Genomic DNA, 23,959 nt, shown 5'->3' on the forward strand with positions numbered 1-23,959 from the left:
ATTGGGACAAAGTCACCCCCGGTTTACCGGTATGTATAAGGTGAGTAGAATCTTCAGCATTATGCATCCTTAACTATAAAATATATTCACTACGGTATTAGATTTGGATAGCCTACCTACTGTATTTCTTTATAGTTTCATTTACCGTATTGAACAAATTATAACATTGCAAACCCAGTTTCAAAAAAAAAAAAAAATCCTAACAGCAGTCTCTTATATTTTTGAAGTCATCATTCTGGTCAAAAATTCCAATCCAATCTTAAGACAAGACATAATCACAACATATAGATTGAAAAAGCTTAGCGATTCTCCGTCTTATGCATACCTGTTCAACTTGCTCCCAGATAGTCTAAATCTACTAGAAGACAACGACGCGCTAGCAAGAGGTACTTAATGGACCGGCCCTTATATATATAATAGGTACACCGTTGCGAATATATTGAGGAACATACCTACACACAGATAGTGGACAAGAAGAGACAATGACGATTCCCCGCTCAGCAGATTGCGACGAAGACAACAGGAGTAACATGTAAGTATTTAATTCATATTTTCTATCTTTGTGAATTCAAATATTCAATATTATGATTGTAGTAATCATTGGAAATTGGAAAACATTATTGATGATAATAGGCTTATACATTATTCCACAGTTCCTATGTGAAATTTTTAGCAAAAAAATGTTCAGTAAAATTTATTTATATATCAAACTCAGTTTTCGAGATCGGATTTTTCGATATTTTGAAAAACGTAAATATTATAAAACCATCCGTCAAAATCTAATTCTAGTTGGAAAGAGGAAGAAACTTTCAATAGACTGGAATTTCTGTTGACAGGAATTTATTATTTAAAAATGGCGGGTTATATGTCAGTGATGACTTGATGGCATCCCGAGTTCCCGTCTATCTATGATTACATTTTTTATATACACAAGTCATAGTTCTATTATTTGAGAAGTTAAGAATATCCATTCAAATGAAAAATGTATGAATTCATAGACGTTATTTTTGTATAATAAAGTTTTCTAAATTACTGACCATTTTGTGCACAATGCAATCTTGTTTACGATTGAGAAGGCTTTGCTTTGACCATTTCCTCTATTGCGGTAGTATCACACTCGAAGTCTCACACGTGTAAAATTTGTGAATTTCTTATTCAAAATGCAGCAAAAAGTAAGTATTGTGCACAATTTATTGTTTAATTTTAATCTTTAATACTAATTCATTGTAGATTCATCGTTATTAATTTTGAATTCCTGTTGCAGGCTACGAAAGAGCGTCTGCAATGTGTGCAAGTGTTTGGTCGTAAGGTACGTTGATCATTTTTATTTATTTATTTAATTAAGCATATTTATTTGCTAAAAATTTATTTTTACTTGTATGTATTTTGTTGTTGTATTCTATATTCCAATCACATTTATCAGCGTTTAATTGTCTAAAATGTTTTTGATATTATCCAACTATATTCACATGTTTAGGTTAGGTCTAGGCATAGCTTCGGAATATGAAAGTTAATAATTATCAATCAAAGCAATATCTTTTCTGTCATTAGTCATTTAAAAAATATTATTTAATTTTTGTTGCTATCTGAGACACTATATTTTATACTGTTGGACACGAAGCTATCCTGTAATTTTTATTTATGTTATGTTGTTTCATCGTGCTATTTCAATGTGATATTGTCAACTAACTTGAGCAATTTGACAGACGCATTGCTACAGGATGCGTGCAAAATAAGTGATAATTAAGAGAAAAAAGACAGTCTGAACATTTAACCACTATTCATGAACTATAAATTATGTGGCACATGTTGCTGTCACGCATATAGCACATCATTCCGCACTTGTGTGCGCATCGCTGTTGAAGAATTTATTTAATGAATTCAACTTGTTATTTTCAAAACTAGTAATAAATTATTGCTTAATCTAGTACACTCTTAGGGTCAACTATATTGATGAATTATTGTGTATCTTTCAAAACAAGTGGCTATCTCTATTTGTTTGTAAAAATGAGTTTTTTCAATATAAAAAACCAGACAGGCAACAAAAAAAGAGCAACGCTTAAAGACAACATGGGATTACGCATAACCCCAATTTTAAAATATCTATAAATTAAATCTAGATCCATTTTTACCCTTTTTCCATGATCAACCTTTCAATTATCATCTTTTGATGTCTCTCAGGTAATTTTTCAAATTTTTTCACGTGATATGAATATAAATAATATATCAAATAACCTAATCGGTCACCAAATTTGATAATTTTTGCAGTAGCTCAAATATACCTATAATCTTCTATTTGATTGTGATGATTTGTATCCAATCTGTAAAAAACAATGTCTAGTCTTATAACGTGTCAATGAACTATAACTATAATTTTGAAGGGTCCAAATTAAAAAAAAGTAAGTCAACTAAGTTATAAAAAGAAGTGCGTTCGTATTACATGCATTGATAATAATTGCTAGAAAACCTGCAGAAACTAAAGTTAAATGGGTAAAATGATGAAAAATCACCAAAGTTATGATATAACTAGAATAGAAAATGATAATATAAGCTTACTATATAAATAAAGATAATAAGGCAAACACAGGTTTAGAATGTGTAGAGCTTGCCCAAGGTTTAGTGGCTAACTCATTCTTTCAATATTCAATTCTTGATAACTTGAACCAAGTTAGTAAGTGATGTAGCATTTGGTTCCCCCATAACAAGGTGAAAATTGTTGAGCTGTATTCTGCTAGAACAATATTTTGAAAAAAAATGAAAGAATAAATAATGAGCCAATCGCGTAGTAGGCTACTTGCAACATCAAACTCAATTAAAGCCCACCCACAAATGGTTTTTTAAATTAATTTGCATAACTGTAACGAATAAGTGACATTAATTTATCCAATTGAATTTGATTTCACAATTAATAATTTTTTGTACCTAGCACATCGGTACCCCCATATACAGAACTATTAATTGTTGTTGGGTTGTTGTATTGTGCTAAATTAATGTGAAGAATCCTTCTGAAGCTATACATTTTACTTGTCTAGCTGAGGAGTTTGCACTACACATGGATATATATTACTTTTTTGACATTTTTTAAGTCTTAGTAAAGTAGTATTTTCAATTTGAGTAGGATTCCCAATCACACCCACCTTGGAATCACATTTTTTGAATAGTATTGATTAATAATGTGAATATCTTCAGAACAGTTTGAGATACCGATAACTTATGCGGTTCTCGCCATTCTTTTTTCTTGATATTTCGTATCGAAATCATGTATCGCATGACCACCTTCCTATTTAAAAAATAAAGTTGCATTCAATATGGCAGATCCAAGATGGCGGAATATGTTTTTTAAGTCATAGTAATGTAGAATTTTCTATTTAAGTAGTATCCCCAATCACAACAACCGTCAAATTACCTTTGTGTATGAGATATTAAGCCGTTCTCGGACTTTTCACCCACCCTGTTTGTACTCACTTACATACCAATCTGTATGTAATTGGCTTACTCTTGTCTTGCCCTAAAGTAGCCGAATTCTGTAACCTACATTCTTGAATACAGTACCACAGCAGTTTTGAAAATTTGTTTTTTACTTCTCTAGTAAGTTGAACTTGCATGACAAAACGAATGAATGACATAAGTCGATTATTGAATTTGATTTGACAATATTGGTTGGCGTAACATTATATTTCAATTTTGAAAGTAGCACATCGGTACCCCCATATACAGAGTTTTCAATTGTTGTTGGGTTGTTGTATTGTGCGAAATTAATGTGAAGAATCCTTTTGCAGCTATACATTTCACTTGCCTAGCTGAGGAGTTTGCACTACACTTGAAGACTTTAATATTAATTTATTTTTTACATGTCATGTATTTATTAGCTCACACTTCCCTTTTCCCAAAGTAGCGTTATTCTGCAACTCACATTCTAAAGGGGCGTACAGACTCACGCGCTGCGCAACACAAAGCGAAACGCGAGCAGTTCGCAAGATGATTGATAGCAGGTCGCGCGATTCCGGTTCGCGCGCAACGAACTGGCCAAGCTCTCGTCGACAACATTAGACTAGCACGTGGCAAGCTCGTGCTCTGATCTCGATCAACGTACGTAGCGAATCCTTGAACAAGAAATGTGCGTTTGTGGTGCAGCGCGTAAGTCTGTACGCAGCTTAAGATAGCCTACCACATTTGAAAATATGTTACAGAAATTATAGCTCGAATTGCATGACTATAACTTTGTTATTTCCATTGTATTAGCATGAAATTCAGTCCTGTCAATAATAGTCGTAAAACATTTAAATGATATGTTTTATATGCACATCGGTACCCCCATATACAGAACTATTAATTGTTGTTGGGCTGTTGTATTGTGCTAAACTAATGTGGAGGATCCTTTAGTAGCTTTTCATTTTTTATGATTAGCTAAGGAGATTCCACGACATTTTATCCAAATGGAGATCTTGAAATTTCAGCTTCTCGTTTTCAAACCCAATATGATGCTCATGTTTTCAAGAAATGAGATTTTCTCTAATGTGAATGGCTTTTAGTAACTGAAATATGTTGTTTCATTTTTCTGAATGTTTTTGCAGAAGAGCGCTACAGCTGTAGCCTACTGCAAGCCCGGCAAAGGCAATATCCATGTCAATGGCAGGCCTTTGGAAATGATCGAACCACGTGTTCTCCAATACAAACTTCAGGAACCAATTCAGCTCTTGAACAAGGTAAAAAATTATACATTTTCTTCTGTTTTAATTTTGATGATCATTTGTTTTTGGCCTTTTTGAACATTAGTGACTATCAAAATAAATTAATTTTCAGTGTTTCCGGAGGATTTATTAGAATACTTTTTAACTTTCAAGTGGATGAATTAAGCTTTGCTCATACTGTACTTTGAACTTTAAATTAAAATTTCTGTCTCTGTGCTACTTTTTTTTACTTTTTCTTAGAACAGTGTCAAGAGAGACTAACATATAAATTCCACGTTATCTGTCAAGTTTCTTGCTGAAATCAAGTTCTTGTCCAATTCATGGATACATTGGAGCTGAAATGATGATCAACTAGAGAACATTTTTAGTATCTTGGTTATGAACTCTAGAACAGTACTGAGATAGATTTCTAGTGGATGAAACTATGAATCAATTTTGCTCATATTTAAACTCTTCAGATATGAACTTGAGTCACTCTAAGTTATGAATTGAATCATAAATGGGTGAATAAATATCATACTTCTGTCTCTGTGTTACTTTCTTTGACTTTTTCTTAGAACAGTGTCAAAAGAGACAAACATGAACTCCACGATATCTGTCAAGTTTCTTGCTGAAATCAAGTTCTTGTCCAATTCTTGGATACATTAAAACTAAAATCATTAATTATAAATTGAAGAACATTACTAGTACCTTCTGAGCAAATAATATGCTAGGACGGTATTGATATGAGAAATAATTTTTTTGTTGGTGGGCAAGTTGATTTTAGTGAAATTCTTTCCTCAATTTCAAGCAACCAATTGAAATAACTTACTGAATTTCATTCAGTTATATGTTTAAATCTTCATATATCAACTTCAAATTGAAAAAATCGAAAACGTCTACTCTTCTGTCTCTGTGTTACTTTCTTTGACTTTTTCATAGAACAGTGTCAAAAGAGACAAACATGAACTCCACGATATCTGTCAAGTTTCTTGCTGTAATCAAGTTCTTGTCCAATTCATGGATACATTCAATACTAAAATGATGTTTAATACCTTATCAACCTTTCTAGTGCCTTATGAATTTATACAGTATCTTACACAGTATTAACATTTTAAGATCGTCTTGTTGATAAAGTAAAATTATATGCCTCTCACTTGAACTGAAATAATGATTAATTAGAGAACATTGTTAATAATAGTACCATCAATATGAATTAATAGCCTACAGAGTATTGAGATTGGGACAGTATTGGGATAACTTTCAAGTGGATGAAACAATGAATCGATCTTGCTCAAATTCAACAGAATTCGAACTTTAAATTGAATTTAAACAATATTTTACGTAGCTAAATTGATGATTTTCATTCAGTTTAGCTATAAAAAAATATTTAACGAAGTTTTAATGATTAAATTAATGATTTTGTTTCAGTTATAAATTGAATCAGAAATAGGTAATATACTTCTGTCTCTGTGTTACTTTCTTTGGCTTATTCATAGAACAGTGTCAAAAGAGACAGACATGAACTTCCACGTTATCTGTCAAGTTTCTTGTTGAAATCAAGTTCTTGTCCAATTCATGGATACATGGTTGTATACCAAAATAATAAGTTATACATTATGAACTAATATTGAAGTAGTCCAGTATTAACATGATAATATTTATTTATTGATTGTTTGTGAGGTAGCCCTATGTAGTGAATTTCTTGGTACAAATTAAAAACATACAACCAATAGATGCATCGGTTAAACGATAGTTTGATTTGGTTATGTTGGCTTCTCAGATAAAATTGAAAAAAAAAATTACTCTGCTGTCTGTGTTTATGAATTGAATCATTAATTTATTAATCATAACTCTGGGTTATGAATTGAATCATAAATGGGTGAATAAATATCATACTTCTGTCTCTGTGTTACTTTCTTTGACTTTTTCATAGAACAGTGTCAAAAGAGACAAACATGAACTTCCACGTTATCTGTCAAGTTTCTTGTTGAAATCAAGTTCTTGTCCAATTCATGGATACATTTCTTTTTTATTTGACCTGCTCTCTGTAAAACCAAACTAAGGAATACATTTTTTTAAAACTTGGAAATATTGTTATATCTAGATCTCTCTATATATGGGGATTATTTTGAAACCGCCTTCATCCGTTGATGTGTAATTGTGTGCTTTCAATCAATGAACAAATCTTCATTCTTTGACTGTCTCTAGTGTTACTTCCTGTGGTCTTTCCGCTGAGGAGTGTCAAACGAGACAAACATTAATTTACCACAACTATCTGTCAAGGGTCTTGTTGCAATCAGGTTCTTGTCCAATTTGTGGTGACACTTTGTTTTCCAATTTCATGCTTATCTTTTACTTGACTATTTTGAAAAATGTTTCTAAATTTGAATATTTTTCCAACTTTTCCAGGACAAGTTTGCCGGAGTTGACATCAGAGTGCGCGTGAATGGTGGAGGTCACGTGGCTCAGATCTATGCCATCAGACAGGCTATTTCCAAGGCGCTTGTCTCATACTACCAGAAATGTAAGTTGAAGGTTCAAATTTGTGATCATTGTGAAATTTGCGATCTTTGTTGGTTATCTTTTATCAAATATTTACTAGCCAGTAAATATTTATGTTTGAACGTTACATGTGACATGTTTGCTCTGCCATTTTTCTCACTGCCTCTTCTTAGGCTCTTATAGGGCCGGTTTCCGAGCTCGGGATTTAGCTAAGTTCTAGACTTTGAACAGCTGGAGTCAGAAAATTGGCTTCCCGAAACTGGGCGTAGTCGTAGTCCACGTTGACATTAAATTTCAAAAACTAGAAAATTGAACACAAAATAAAATAAAGAGAAAATAGTGTAAAGTTTCAGCTATTTTTAATTATTTAGGAATGGTTAATTTTGTCAAGGAAAAACGTTTCCAATTATAGAAATTAGAAAATAAAGATTATCATAAAAACTATGACTACGTCCCGTTTCGGAAAGCCAATTTTCTGACTCCAGCTGTTTAAAGCTTAGAACTTGGCTAAATCCCAAGCTCTGAAGCGGCCCATAGTATCTGTCTTAAGTTTGTAACTATTTCACATCCAAACTCCTCAAGATTAAAATACAATAATTCTCACTCATCTATTTAAAAATTGTCTTCTATTTTTTTGAGATAAATTTATGTGTTCTTTTAGCTTGCTATCCGTACGAAAACTTCATAAATATTCATTATATACAATTGATCAACGTCAATTTTTTTCGTTTTTCTGTTTGCTATTCGCCTCTCACATTCTTCCTCTTCGAGACAAATAATAGCTGGTCCAAGAAGGAGATTAAATACATCCTCATCTTCTCCAATCTTCCTCCTCTCTTCTTGCTTGCTTGTTTCAGTTTTTCAACTGCATCAAAGCATCTCTCATGGTTGATGCAATCTTTCTTCTCTCATCTCGCTTGTTTGCTTTCTTTTCAACTGCATCCAAGCTATTCTTTCTAGTATATAATCAATTCCTCATTCCAATTGGACTAATATATGGGGACGCAACAGTCGAGGACTGCGACATTTCAGGACTGATTTTCAGTCCTCTACGGTCGCAGTCCTCAACTGTCGGGGCTGAAGACTCCTCAACTGTCGCCTGGTGCAGGCGACATTCGAGGACTCTTTATCAGGAGTCCTCCACTGTTGCTTCTGTGCTTTTAGAAGAGTCCTCTTCTGTCGGTGTCCTCGTTTGACATCGACCCTAATATTATCTATCACCCTAATATACCTTAATCTTCGACCAATATCAAAGCAAGTGGCTGTTTTCTTTTTAACGTTTTCTATATATACAGTATATTCCTTCTACTTCTTTTTTCTCTTTCTACTTTTTCATCCACTTTCCTTTTTTTCATCTTCTTTTACTCATTTTCTTCTTTTTCCACTCGGTGTTATTCTTTGCAATCGGCAGATGTGTCAATTTTTGTTGTTGCTTGCTTTCTATTCAACCGCATCTAATCTCTCTATCTCTTCCGCTTATGAATTGCATCCTCTCTCTTCAACTGCATCGCTGCATTAGTCCTTAATGTTGGGTGAATGCTAACAGTGTGGTTTTCGTTTGTACAGACGTTGATGAGGCTTCGAAGAAAGAGATCAAGGACATCCTGATCCAGTACGACAGAACTCTGTTGGTCGCCGATCCCAGGCGGTGCGAGCCCAAGAAGTTTGGTGGTCCAGGTGCCCGCGCCAGATACCAGAAGTCATACCGTTGATTTGCTTCTCTTACATTTTACATTTATATTTAAATAAAATGTGATTAATTCCAAAGCGGTCGTTATGTTCTGTTTAGTTTAGAATCACCTTCATTCTATTCATCTACCAGCAGGTAACCCGTGCTCCGCAAGGGTCTAATCAAAAACTTGACAAACTGAAAATTTTAAAATCTGCATGTAAACATCCTCGGTAAATATTGAGAATCTATATCGAAATTTCAAGTTCAGTAGTTAACATCCGTCATTCATGAATTTCTTATCCCGTACGCGTATAAGCCAATTCTCTCCTCTATTATAGATTAGACTCGTATTATACTATTGAATATTATGTATCACTAATTAGTAATTAATAAAGAAATAATTACATAGTACCCTTTTGTAAAACTTTTTTATGTGAACACTTTATTAACTAATTTTGTCTTCAAGCCATTTTCAAGTTTTTCCCCCAAAAGTTGGAAAAAAACTTGAAAATGGCTTGAAAGCCTTTCTAGTTGTGTTTATGGGTTTACGTGCTATAAATTTTAGGCTCTAAATTTATTGTCTAAATTCAATATTTTCCAAATTTGGCTTAGTGGTTTTGTTTCAGTTTTGTATATGTTTGGACTTTTTAACATCAAAATGAACTTTATTCCGAAGTGAAAAGTGTAAATTTAAAGTATTGTGCTCACTATAACCTTAGTGTCCGATTTTCCCATTAGGGAACTTTGGACTATATACGGCGAGGTGGAACTACCCTTGGGTCTCCCCACCATTCAAAGCCATACGCTAATAATAATAATGGGTTAACTTTAAAAAGTTTTGAAAAAAGGTACTATTTACAAATTTCTTTATTGACAATTCAAGAGACCTATTAAAATACTTTACTGATTAGTAATTACATTATCAAAGATAGTTAAAAAATATTTTTTTATTTATTTTTTATTTATTATTATTTCATCCACTGACCTCCTATAAAAGGGGTATTTGGACTTGTCAATGTCGTAAGTCAATAAAATACAGAACATAAATACATAAATGATAAGTCAATATATCTTTTTTTCTCTCCAAACCTTATCTCGACGCTCGTAGTTTAGAACATAAATAGGTACATGAAAAGTCAATACATTTTTTTCTATTCTCTCTAAACCCCATTTTGACGCTCGTAGTACTCTCTAAAACTCTTCATTTGAGTACGCGCATATGGACAGCAGCTCCTTCTTTAATTGATCTCTGAATTTTGTACCAGTCATTTCTTTTATATGAGCTGGCAATAAATTATACAAACGAATACCAGAACTCCTAACACCTCGCTCATACATGGTTGTCTGGTGTGTGTCGTCTCTTAGGTTGTTCCTATATCTTGTTGGGTATTGATGGAATGTTCCGCCTGTATTAAATTCATGTAGATTTTTCTTAATGAAGCAAATTGTTTCGAAAATATATAGGCTTGGGAATGGGAGAATTTGAAGTTTTTTGAAAAGGGGGCGACAACTTGTTCGAATTGATTCTCCCATCATCACTCTCAATGCCCACTTCTGCATTCTGAACACCTCAACTACGCAACTTGAATTTCCCCAAAAAATAATGCCGTAGGTCAGGTGTGAGTGAAACAGTGCGAAATAAACACTTCTAAGAGCCCTGGAGTCCAATATAGCTTTCAAATTTCTCAGTACGAAAATTGCTGAGTTCAGTTTGTTTTTGAGGTATTCTTGGTGAGGTCTCCAAGAAAGGTCAGAGTCAATCACCACTCCAAGAACTTTTACATCATTCACGAATTCTATTTTATAGTCTCTGATACCTAAATTATTTTCTCTTGTTGTTCGGAATGGAATTGCTTTAGTTTTGTTGGTATTTAACAACAGCATGTTAGCAGATAGCCATTTTTCTAAATTAATAAGGGCAGTCTTACTCTCCAATTCCACATTGGACTGACTGCTGCTTTCAGTAGAATACTCACATCGTCAGCATATAATACACTTTTAGCTGGTTCAAGTATGATGGCAAGTCATTAATATATATAATAAAAAGCAGGGGACCCAGTACTGACCCCTGGGGGACCCCGCTTCTCGTCTTCATCCATTCTGAATGGTACTCATGGGTATGAGAGTCAATGACTACCTGCTGATACCTTTCGTTGAGGTAGGAAAAAAACCATCCGAACACGGCGCCATCGAATCCATACAATTGCAGCTTTTTTAACATGATCTCTACATTGATAAGGTCGAACGCCTTTGAGAGATCGACTATCAAACCATTCACTTTGGATTTTTTATCAACAGATGATAATGCCTCATCTACAAAAGAGAAGAGAGCATCATTTGTGGAGTAGCCTGGCCGGAATCCAAATTGGTTAGAAGACAGTAGGTCTATTTGTTTGAAGTACTTTCTTAATCGTCTTAGCACGGCATATTCAAAGGTTTTTAGAAATATAGGAGTATTAGCAATAGGTCTATGGTTTTCAGGAAGCTCTTGATTGCCTTTTTTTGTAAACAGAATTATTTTCGATAATTTCAGTTTAGATGGTACGTAACCCGCTTTCATGGAGCTATTGAAGATAAATGTTAGTGGCTTGAGGATATGTTCTGCTGATTTTTTAACTAAGTAATTCGATAAGTTGTAACAGTCGTAGGATTTCTTGTTTTTTAGTGAATTGATTATTCCTCTAAGTTCTTCACAGCTCAATGTATCGAAATCTGTAAACTTTGTATTTCTTTGGTCACCAGCAATGTTAAATACTGATAGAAAATCATCCATGCCATTCTTTTCTAAGTGTGCATCAAGTGGTGTGTTTATGAAATAATTATTCAGGATATTGGCAGCTTCTTTTCCGGTTTTGATATTTCCTGTTTCATCAGCAATACAAGTCTCTGAAGTTGAATTATTGTTCTTTGTCGACTCGAATTTTACTAATTTCCAGATGGCTCTAGCTTGATTTGAGGATTTATTTATGAAGGCAGTGGCGGCCATTTTCTTAGCTGCTTTCAAAACTTTTCTGTATGTGTTTTCTGTAAATTTTGAAATAAGTTTCTAAGCTAACACATCTAGTCCTGTTGTTGTGGTGATATAGGTCGCTGAGTCACTAAAGGAGGGATATTTTAAAAGTGTGCTCAGAGTTTTTCATCCTCTCACTGGATATCCTTATCTATCTTATATTATTCACATGAATTCTTATGACACTCCTCCTACTCAGCCCGGCCGAGCGGGTATCAATAGTCCCATTAGAAGAATTCGTGAATAATCTTTCCACTGTAGCAAACTCGTACACATGCTGCATATGTGGCAATCCGCTTCTGCGCACTCTTGAAATATTTCTAAGGCTGATGAACTTTATTCGTGAAGTTTCCTTCTGCTTCCAAAATACAGGGAGAGCATACGCTATTGTTTCTTTATGATAAGACCTAGTGCAATCGAATTTTTTATCATAAACCTACTATATTCCAAATTTTGTGAAAATCGTTGGAGCCGTTATCAAGATCCGTTGAACATAAATAACCAGATATAAAAATATAAACAGATATACAGAAATTGCTCGCTTAATATAATAGGATAGGTGAATAAAAAATTAGCAAGTGTACTTACATGTATATTGAAAAGCCAATTTCAAATAGATTAATCTATAACACATGACAAGTTCGACAATTTTCTATGTGAGCACTTTTTGTTACACATAAAATATCTGGACGATATTCAATTTCACGTCATACATTGTCGATCTGGAGTGATGTCCTGAATTACGCCTTCAATTCTTCGTTTTAGTTCAACAATATTACATAACTTCCTTGCATACAACTCATTTCTCATGGTCATACTCTAAACGAAAACGTCTTCGAGCTGTAATAACCGATTATCTGCTTTCGTGAAACCACAGAACGCACATAGCTTTTTCCAGACGCTCTGTCAACCCCACCATTGAGTCGACTGTGTCTCCATGAAGATTATCTCAAATTATAGAAGCTACACCTATGTTTGCCACAAAAATAGGCGCGCTACTACAATTTGTTTTTTTTTACTCACCTATGAAATGTGTTCAATAATTTATACTCACCTTTTATATTTGCTGTTAAGCGAAACATGATTTATTATAAATGAGTATAAAAAGCTGAAAATCGGAAAGAGACCCCAGGGATATGATAAATTTACGAGCTTCCTAGAACACTGTTTATTTCAAAATATTTCACACAATCAATATTACATCAGGTATATACAAAACATAAATTGACTTTCTCATCAATAAGTATAATTTTACAAAACTACAATATTTTTCGATTGGTTCCTAAAAATAGAATTTGAATAAAATAATGAGTAGCAGATACGTCCATGGCACGAGTCATTTGACCATGTAAGATTATTCAAATTTTGGAGATTTAAATTCCATTTCTGTTCTTATTCTAAGCTTACGGTAACAAGTTTGATTGAACAAGGATATTTGAATAATTTGTGTTATGACCAATACCTAATAACCACTTATTTGGACTCAGGGGACGTTGAAACGTATAGAAATTTGGGTACCTTAATTTTTTTCGGAAAGCAATACTTTCCTTACCTATGGTAATAGGGCAAGGAAAGTAAAAATAGCCTAACATAATTTTCTTGCGGTATCTTATTCTCTTTGAATAACAGAACCGATTGAATGAAAAATTCATTCAAAAGGAATGTAGCAAACTTAAATTATAATACAACGGTACTTGCAGTTAATTTGATAATCTGATAATGCAACAGTGTCATCAAGCTTGTCATTAATTTCAAATTTGTATTAGAGTGAATAATATTTTCCATCAATAAGGTAAATAATGTATAGGTTTTTATATAAATTACAGTTATTGATGAATCATATTAGGCTACTCATGTGTATGAGGAATCATGTCACCGTTTCTGATAGGATTTTTTTCAATAATGAGTGTTATAAAAATATTCGTGTAGCACTTTCGTATTGGAAAATTAAATAAATTATGAACGTTGTGAAACGTGCTTCCATATTTCTATCAATTCTAGGGTTACTAGAATACGACCGCAATTATTTTTGAATATTATGTAGAAATTACTTTGTGAAATAGGTACCTACTGGAGTTATATAATAACTTGTGTTTTAAAAGTACTGAGAAAGGGCAATCTTTATAATCAAGAGAACTTGAAATTGAACCTTTTATCAAAAGTGGAGTTTTAATAGTCTAAAATCCTATTACTCCATATAAATGTAGATCACGGTATGTAGAAGTGGATTTTTAGAATAATCTTCTACATACTGTGATGTAGATCAATGATGGAAGAATGATCGAGTACAGAAGCCTTCAAGCCACTATGAAACGGTAGACAAGATTTCAAAAAGAGAAACTTGATAACAATGTTCGATTACAATTATTAACAAAGTGACTACAAAAATATGAAGTTATTGTAGTAATCATACAATCTCTTGGAATCGATGATCGAAATTCGAATGTTTGTAACAAAAGTTTTTTAATAAAGTTTGATACATAAATTCAATATAAGATCATAGACAGGGGTTGGGCTTTATCATAAATTTACAAAAAAATAAAATGAAAAATAGATGCCTGCTGATATGAACTGAAGTGAAGTCTGAAGTGATTGATCATCAAAAAGGAGTGTGTAGGAGAGAAGCCTTTACAAAACAGTATTGGCTATAATGTTACGTCACTAGTAATAATAATTTATGATTTTTTATCTGTTATGTTTATAAAAAAATCAGTTAAAGTCATTCACTATTTTACGAGATTATGTCAAACAAGCTTAGTATATTATTGAGCATTTTCAGGCCTCTGTTCAATCGTACTGTATTGATATACTGTTGAGGAGTGGAAAAGTCGAAATGTCAACAGTATAATATATGGGCTACAATATAGTATACCTTTTGAATAAATCCTTGAAAAATCAGTAGCTACGATACGGTACTGGTAATTTAAAATTGGTGAAGTTCGTACGATGTAATCTTAAAATCTTATTTGAGCAATGTCTTCCAATAAAATACAGTTTAAAATAGTTCATACCTTTACATGATGTGAGATAACAAATGAATGTTATTTACCGTAAATGATAAATTTATGTCATGATTTCTGATAAAATCCATAAAAGTTGATGAGATAGCAACTTCACAATAATTGAAAGTTTAAAGTTAAGACCTACAGTGAACTAATAGTATACAACATTAAAGTTACAGTAAACTTTGGTCATAATAATATTCAATACAATAATTATGGATGATCAAAAAGCAAAGTGGAAAACAATATTTTTTCAAGAGTATGATACAACTAAACATAATGCTCAAATGAATTATTCAAACATTCTTGGAGTTTTTGCAGAATATTTTCATCTCAAAGGGATTTGAGAGATTATGTTGAGAAGTAATAATCTCACACATAACTCTCTTGACGAGATGAGTAGATTAGGAAGGAATCTAACAAGCGAGGCTCCACCAATTCCAAGGCATTCAGTTCTTCCACTGATTTACTTCCGCAGTTTGCTACAATTTTCCTCAAAGCGGCCTGAAATTTAAAAAAAAAAATAATTTTTTAAAATTGTTTTTATGTAATACAATTATCAAGTAGCCCTAATTACGAAAAAAATGAAAAGTAATATTTAAAAGAAAACATTTAGCTAGTCTAGTGTGAATAATTGTGTAAGAAATAAAAGTAGACTAATAAATGATATTTTTTCTCATAACATACGATATTTCAATTAATAGTATGATATGATAATTCTAATTTCAATTACCACCAACTTTATTCAAGCGAAAATCCAAATAAAAAAAGGCAATCAGTAACTAGGCTGCTCTGGAGATTTTTGATATATTTACCGTAGCAAATATTTTTTCCTCCACCTACTGTCTAAAGTACTTACTTTACTCCCTGAAACATAATACTAAAGTGTCACTTTTTTGCTCTAGGTACCGGTAGTAAAAAACAGAAAAACTCCCTAGGGAGTAAAAGTGACTCCATTTAAATAACATGGGAAGCATCTCTATTTAAAAAACTTACACGGTAATAGGTTAGAAGGTCTAAGCTCAGATGAGAAAGCGTAATAGAGGTGTCTGTCATTGAGTCAACTGAATTCAATACCACAACCAGAAATTTGATCAACTCATGAAATATATGTTTGTATGATATTATATTCTTAATATTGGTAGATGATAAAAATTTATACAATTTTTAAAATATTTTATTTTATTCAAAATACCAGCCAACAAATATTTTTGATCTGCATTCTGCAATAAAATTCAAATCTGAACCGTGTGATCCGGAGTCAGCCATTTTTGATAGCTCAGCTGATATGATTGTTACAACTTTGGCCGATAGATAGCGCAATCAGCAGTGCCTATCAGATGACCGGTTTTTAGGTTTTAGTTTTTAGGTTATGTTGTTAGGAAACATTGTCACCAATACGTAAGTTATTAGAATGATTTAATTTGCAGTTTCTATAAAAAAATGTAGATGGAGGAAAAATGTTGTGTACATCACGAGCGAAAAATACTTTTTCTCCCTCAGGAAAATTGTTGCCCTCGGCTTCGCCTCGGGCTTCAAACTTTTTCCCTCAGGGAGAAAAAATCGTACTTTTCACTCTAGATATACAAATAACTATTTCCTCCACCTACTGTCAAAAGTACTTACTTTACTCCCTGAAACATGATACTAAAGTGTCACTTTTTCGCTCTCGGTACTAAAAAACAGAAAAACTCCCTAGGGAGTAAAACTGACTCCATTTAAATAACATGGGAAGCATCTCTATTTTAAAAACGTACATTTGGAATAGGTCAGAAGGTCTAAGCTCAGATGAGGAAGCATATAGAGTAGTCATTAAACCAACTAAATTCAATACCTCAACCAGACATTTGATCGATATATAAAATTTATGTTTGTATGCTGAAATTATTATTACAAACTTCATATCACTATACTAAAAAAAATGTATATATTTTTTTATTTTATTCCATGTTATTCAAAATATCAGCCAACGAATATTACTTATTAACTAATCAAATTTGAAACGGGATCTTCATCATAGCTGTTAGTAGTTTTGGCTGTCATTGTTGTTACAACTTTAGCCGACAGATAGTGCTGTCAGAGGAGAACTCTGATTACAAGCCAGCTGTTTCTGTTTACTTTTTAGATTATGTTGTAACACATTGTTTGATCACATACCGGTACGTTTTTAAAAATTATTTTATCAGCAGTTTTTATAAAAATGTAGGTGGAGGAAAAATGTTGTGTATATCACAAGTGAAAAATGTTTTTTCTCCCTCAGGAAAATTGTTGCCCTCGGCTTCGCCTCGGGCTTCAAACTTTTCCCTCAGGGAGAAAAAACAGCACTTTTCACTCTAGATATACAAATAACTATTAACTGAGGGAGAATAAGTTGCCTAGAAGGGGATAACCTATAAGTAAATAATAAATGGATTATAATAATAATATTGAGGGTGATGCCCACATAAGCTCTAAGGCTTGTGAGTGAGAGGGATGATGATGATGAGAGATGACGACTACTTTTTTAGGTAGTCGGGACCGACGGTTATAATTTCTTCTAAAAGACGGGATTATTTGCATTTTTAACAATGGATAAATTGAAAACAGTTATATTGAGCAAGGAACAATTAATTATTCAAATAAATATAATATTCTAATATATTTAAGAAATTGCAGAATACAATAAAAAATAACATTTGAATCTATTAAAAAAATAATGTAATGCTCACCAAACAAGCGACAAGAACTCCGTCACTGTTATTTCGCTCTCTCTCTTCCCTGCATAGTTTGACCAGCCTCTGCACACCTTGGAGTTCCACCACTTGAGCTGCCACTTCTTGGTCTGTACACATCCTGTAACAGACGAAACATCCCACTTCAATTCCCAAAATCATCCAAACTTCAATAATATGCACGGCTATTTAGATTCAGCATTGTCTTTGAAAATTTACTAATAACTGAAATGATACGGAGTACAATAATTTCCTTCCTCATCTACCAAAGTTGAATTCTACTCTCTGGAACAGGTGACTATTAAGCCAACGCCAAAGGATCGAAGTTACTTTACTTGAAAGTAAAAAGAATAAATACATTTAAATAACATGGGTGGCGTCTCTATTTTTTTTTCAAAATAGTTAGCCTAATTTAATGAAATGAATGAGAAGTGAAAATAAATGTGGGTGAAAATAAATTATTACTTAAAAATTCCCAATTGATAAAGGAAATATATTTTTCGTTTTTTCTTAAATAATTATGTTTGATGTTTTAATATGTTTATTGAAGTATGCGAATGTCCACTAATCTGTTTTGAAATTCTAGTGCTATCCTGAATATTTGAAGTATCTTATGGTTATATTATAAACTATATTACATAAATTTCATGATTGTTTATTTGATTCATATATCTGTATTGTATACTGGTCTTGATTATTTTTTATTTTAATATTTTTTTTCTTTATAATAAGAGCTGTATTAATTCAATCATGTTGAATATAGTGAGGAATGTTTGAACTCGTGACTAGAGCACAATATTCCTTTTCTAGCAAAATTTAAAATTATTTTTAATTTTCTTGTAAAACTACTGTTAATTGGTGAATAAATTTGATTTGATGATTGTGGGAACATGATATCTCAGCCTCCTAACAAATATTTTACAATAGCCAGGAATTTATGTAGGATATTATAAGAGCCTTATTATTATTATAACACTCAAATTACTTACAATATTTCCTATATGCAGACGTGACCTCTCTCATAAGGTCATTTGCATGCAGTAATTACTTATTTTCTATGTGTGTTATTATTTTTTAATCTTTTGATTTTTCTTGAGCTGTTAATCTTTATGTTTTTCTTGCTTATTATTGTGATGCTATTTTAGCTCCACAAGAGTTCTACTATTACAAGTATTCTTTGTTTGTGTTTTTACTGTATATTGCAGTGTTTTTATAGCTTATCTGCTTCCTATTATATTACGGTAGCTCTTGTAGAGTAATACATCAGTATATATTTCACACTGTATTTTCTATAAAATCGCAGATAATACCTGTATGCTTATTATTGCTTTTACTCTGTATTTTCCACTTGTTTTGTACATTTTTACGCATAAATAAAGTCAAATTTATTATTATTTTTTATTGTGAGTGAAACTGACCTGGAAAGCGCGATGGCCGATTTGTGCTGCAAGCGTTCAGCGGCGCTGATCTCGGCGGCATGTTGCAGCGGTGAGTGGCGAACCTGGAGGAAGCAGAGCAGGGCGACCACAGCGCGGTGCTCGGTGAGGTGGGTTCGCGCCTCGGCAACCGCCGCCATATTTGCCAGCAAGCCGGCTGCTTGTTCCCTGAACATACATCACATCACATTAGACTCAATCATTCAGTTTATCTATTGAGATTAAGTCTAGACTCATTCATTCAATTCATCTATTGAGATTACGTCTAGATTCATTCATTCATTTCATTCATTGAGATTACGTCTAGACTCATTCATTCATATCATTTATTGAGATTACGTCTAGGCTCATTCATTCATTTCATTCATTGACAATCACAAATCATCGAATTATACAACAATATGACTGGGAGAAGACTACATACACAGCCCTAAACTGTATTAATGTCTCCTTAATTTTGATGAATGAAGTTTCGTAAAAAGAATGACGTTATGATTTCACTTATCACTTCAAGTCCAATTTTCACTGCAAAACTAACGACTTAAAAAGAAATAATGTTCCAATTTCTATTCATTTATTCACCCACACATACAAGATAAATACAAATGAACACATGCAAAATCAAATCAAATCTTTTTATTTAACCCAATAAAACAAACCCAATAAAGCAAAAAGAATAGTGGTGCAATTTTAAATTTTGATGTTTGAAAACTTATTAAAATTTATTTTCAAAAGAAAATTAGTTAAAAACATCATGAATAAAACATTGTATAAATACAATTTAAATGTTTTATGTTTGAAAACTTATTTGCAAAAAACCTAGTTACAAACATCATGAATAAAACATAAATTGTATCAATACATCATACAACACTCTACTCAAAATTCAAATTAAAATTCAAATTTATTTATTTCACACTCAAAAATACATATACATAAATCAAACAAAGCTCAACATGACAATACAATCCAACCAAAGTGTAATAATAATAAACGGTAAGTGAAAAAACCACTGGCATAAGATGACTCTTGTTCGCCAGTGGAAGTAGGAGATGAAATTATAATACGCTTCAACTGTAGTAGTAGCTTACTACTGCAAACTAAATTTCCTTCTGCACTGCTAACATACGAGGAGCATTGAGTGTTGGCAGTGAGTGACTGAGTCGCAGGATGCCACTCAAAAATATTTCGAAACAATGATATAAAACAAAAATATTTTACTCAAATCATTCATATTATTTTATTAATTTTGCAGACTGCAATTGAAATTGAATAAAAATCCTTATGCAACCAAAAGTATCAGCAGATTGTATTATATTTATATGCTGGCTTAGGACCTCATCACACCGCTGAACGTCCTTGATATTTTTTCAAGTATAAAATATGTACGGTAATCTTTTATCAAATACATGATTTCGTAGGAACTCAAATCTTTGATAAGAGTTGGTCGAACAATGTCGGCTAAAATATTCGATTATGTAATGGGTTCCTTATTTACCAATAACTTACACTTTACTAGGCTTCATTTATACTGTAACTAACTATTCGACAAATTACCATTTAAAACTACCTCCGACTTGAAGGGATATGTGGAGCAGAGAAAAGTAGGGATACAGCGGCAGCGATGTTGCCGGTCTGGAGCGAACAGTGTACTGTAGTCTTTGGTAAGTGTTCAATACGCATACCTAGTTTCCTCTCTGGAAGCACTGCATCGACTAGGACTGATCGTCGAATTGGCAACCGCGCTCCTTTCTATGATTCTATCACTGTAATTGACTGATCTGGTTCTCCACCTCCCTCCATTTTTTGTTTGAATATAATATTTTATCTATCTACATAGGATTCCGTTTATTTACTTTTAATTCAATGCGTAATCAATGTTTAATAATAAAGTTTAATAAGTTTCATACACGAAATCATGCATTTGATAAAAGATTACCTATTTTATTTATACTTCAAAAAAATATCAAAGACGTTCAACGGTGTGATGAGGTCCTTTACTTTTGTGTTTTCAAATGAAATTGTAATGTAAGTATTATTGGTTGAATAAAGCATTATTTATTCATTCATTTATTTATTTCTCTGCTACGTATATCCTTTCGAATCGGAGGTTGTTTTAACCTCCGGAGGTTGTTGTATTGTGGATGCCACTATTTGCCCTGTGTGGAGCAGAGAGCTTACCTGAGGAAGACAGAGGCGTAGGGTCCCTGTCGCCTGATGGCCAGCAGGAGAGTGCCGACAGTTGAGTTGGCCATCATTGTCCAGATGGATTGGGGCTCCAGTTGGGTGAGGTGGCTCAGTGCGGCTGCGCACAGTAGAAGTGTCGTGCTGTCTGTTGTGTTGCTTACCATGCCTAAAATGCAAATCGTACAAAAATTAGCAGCCAAATAATACAATAGTTTCATGTGAACATGATTTTTGAATGAAAAAGACTAAGAAATTGTCAAAAAACCACTGATTTATTGATAATTAGAAAAACCGGTTTCGGTTATTACACCATTGTCAATCTCTGATGAACTAAACTAAATAAAAGACCAGCAGAAGTTTATCAGAGATTGACAATGGTGTAATAACCGAAACCGGTCTTTCCAATTATCAATAAATCAGTGGTTTTTTGACAATTTCTTAGTATTTTTCATTCAATATGAATAATTACCACAATATCAACTTCTCAACTACACAAAAAGTGAACATGATTTTTCCAACATATAGGCCAACAGGTGTGGGCATAAGAATGAAACTGATAAAGAGTGAGAAATAGATATGAGTACAGTTTGCTGAATCACAAAGTAAAAGGGATTCTTCTTCTCTGTGGCTGAATTAAAGGCCTACTGTAGGGAAAGTTTGTCTTCTTAGAATTATGAAAATTTTACTTTGCCTTGTTTGTATATATATTATTATAATTTAATCTCCGTAAAGAAAAATCTGTCTAATTTCAATAAAAATATTTCTGTACATTCACATTACACTAGACATAGGGATGATATAACTAGACCTACAGTTGGACTAACTAAAACTCTGAAACGTCATAAGTACGGTACCTACAAATTCGCATGTTTAATTTACTACCAGATAATGTTGAGCAGTTACCATTGAAAACGTTTTGTATTGCTGTTGATAAATGGCTGAAGTCTGAAGCTTTCTATTCTGTTAATGAGTACCTAGAATATTTCAATGTGTAAGTTATGTGTAAATTTGATCGTTTTTATAATCCAACTTGTGATATTTCACTTATTATTGACGAAGCCTATTGCTTACATTTTTGTAATGTTGTTTTATGGCCGACAAAATTCTTGATTCTTCTGTGTTGCTGAAGAGCATAAATTTCACTTGAGCGTGTATCCAAATATTATTAGTTCATTAATTCATTCATAAATATAGTTTATATTTACGTTTCTATTCATGGAAGGCTCTGCTGTTTTATTTTTGTTTAATAAAAATATTTGTTTTACATTGTATCCATACTGATCAAGAAATTAAAAATACATATGGAACATGAACGACTCCACACTATATAAACTCAGGGGTTGTTTAACACAATATTTTTTCATTATTTTCAGTTGTATTTTTATTGTTATCAATGTATTTTTTTGAGAATGAATTTCAATTTATGGATGATGATTTTTTATTCCAATAATAGTAGTAGCCCCATATAGAAGAAGGGAATATTTGAAATAATACTTACGTGTTAGGGAAGACACAAGAGGCGTCAACTGCTGGGTGAGCCCAAACACACTGTGATTGTCCTCAATCCAGGGAGCAGTTATCTGCACAATAACTGATACTGACTCGGTTAGTTCTGTTTCTGACCGGTTCTCGTCTTGTAGGATGTCTGTTAGGATATCTATACCGCCAGCCTGCAAAATTTGTAAGAAAAATTTAATTTACATACAAACAAAATGAGATTGATGATCTCCATGAAATTGGAGAAAAAATAAAGATGAAATTACATTAGCTCAAAATGATAATTAATAAATAATCAAAAGTTAAGGTAATTAAACAAAAATCAAAAGTTTTCTATATATAAAATTTTATTATAAAAAATAATGGTGTTTTACGTAATTTTAATTTGTATTTTCGTTTAATAATGAGAAGTTATTTTCTTTGGGATCCTTGAATCATTCTGTGTATTTTTGATAGCAAAAATACATAAAGTATATACATAATAATACTAAGCAGCCTTACTCATCTCGTAATTAGCTTCAAATTCATCAATTGGGTATGCACAAATGCTTAAAAGCTGCTCCTTCATCAATACTCTAAATTTACGTCCTTTATTTTCTCTTATGGTAGCTGGTAATTTATTATGTACAGTCGAATCCCAGCACTCTTTAATCCGCTCTCATACATGGTGGTCCTGTGTGTATCATCTCGCAACTCTTCCCTATGCCTTCTTCAATAATTGTGGAAATGTGCGCTAATTGAAATTGAATATCTAATTTGCTGCAGTTTTCCCAATCTGTTTCCTCTGAGCTAGATGTACAAGGTCGCATCAATGTAATTTAGATTATAACATTTGATACAGTGAATTTCAAAATACTTTTGAATAAGATGAGAGGTTTCGGACTGTCTGAAAGTCTTATTACATTTTTTAAAAGTTATCTCTATGATAGGAAATCTTATGTATTATTCAGTAATCAGAGGTCTCTTGATTTCACCAACACATCAGGTGTCCCTCAGGGATCAAATCTTGGCCCATTATTATTTTTATTACTAATAAATGATCTTGCTGATTACATTGAAAAGTCTGGTATTCTGCTGTTTGCTGATGATGTTAAGCTCTACAAACCTATATCTGATATTCATGATTGTACCTTCTTGCAGCGGGATTTGGACGGTGTTCAGAGGTGGTGTGAAGTGGATAAATTGGAAATCAATATTTAAAAACCAATTTCATGATCTTTACCCGCCAAAAAAATACTAGACAGTATAGTTTTAAAATAAATGATACTT

At 32.7% G+C, this 23,959-nt stretch overlaps 2 protein-coding genes across 2 annotated transcripts in view; one reads left to right on the forward strand and one right to left on the reverse strand.

The window, feature by feature from the left end:
* Positions 1 to 1,009: 1,009 nt before the first annotated feature.
* Positions 1,010 to 8,942, forward strand: LOC111052033 (40S ribosomal protein S16). The gene is made up of 5 exons (XM_039438807.1): positions 1,010 to 1,172; positions 1,265 to 1,309; positions 4,575 to 4,706; positions 7,083 to 7,197; positions 8,742 to 8,942. Exons 1-5 carry the CDS (start codon positions 1,161 to 1,163, stop codon positions 8,885 to 8,887), a joined length of 450 nt encoding a protein of 149 aa, XP_039294741.1. The 5' UTR covers positions 1,010 to 1,160; the 3' UTR covers positions 8,888 to 8,942.
* A 4,068-nt stretch (positions 8,943 to 13,010) lies between these two features.
* Positions 13,011 to 23,959, reverse strand: part of LOC111052039 — a 79,436-nt gene continuing 68,487 nt past the window's right edge. The window contains exons 8-12 of the mRNA XM_039439433.1: positions 22,692 to 22,863; positions 21,188 to 21,359; positions 18,989 to 19,174; positions 17,568 to 17,691; positions 13,011 to 15,363 (exon numbers count right to left, since the gene is read on the reverse strand). Of these exons, the coding sequence (XP_039295367.1) occupies positions 15,232 to 15,363; positions 17,568 to 17,691; positions 18,989 to 19,174; positions 21,188 to 21,359; positions 22,692 to 22,863 (786 nt within the window). The 3' untranslated portion in view covers positions 13,011 to 15,231. The remainder of the gene's footprint in view (positions 15,364 to 17,567; positions 17,692 to 18,988; positions 19,175 to 21,187; positions 21,360 to 22,691; positions 22,864 to 23,959) is intronic.

This window comes from Nilaparvata lugens, chromosome 12 (genome assembly GCF_014356525.2).
Source record: "Nilaparvata lugens isolate BPH chromosome 12, ASM1435652v1, whole genome shotgun sequence".
In the NCBI taxonomy this organism is placed as follows: domain Eukaryota; kingdom Metazoa; phylum Arthropoda; class Insecta; order Hemiptera; family Delphacidae; genus Nilaparvata; species Nilaparvata lugens.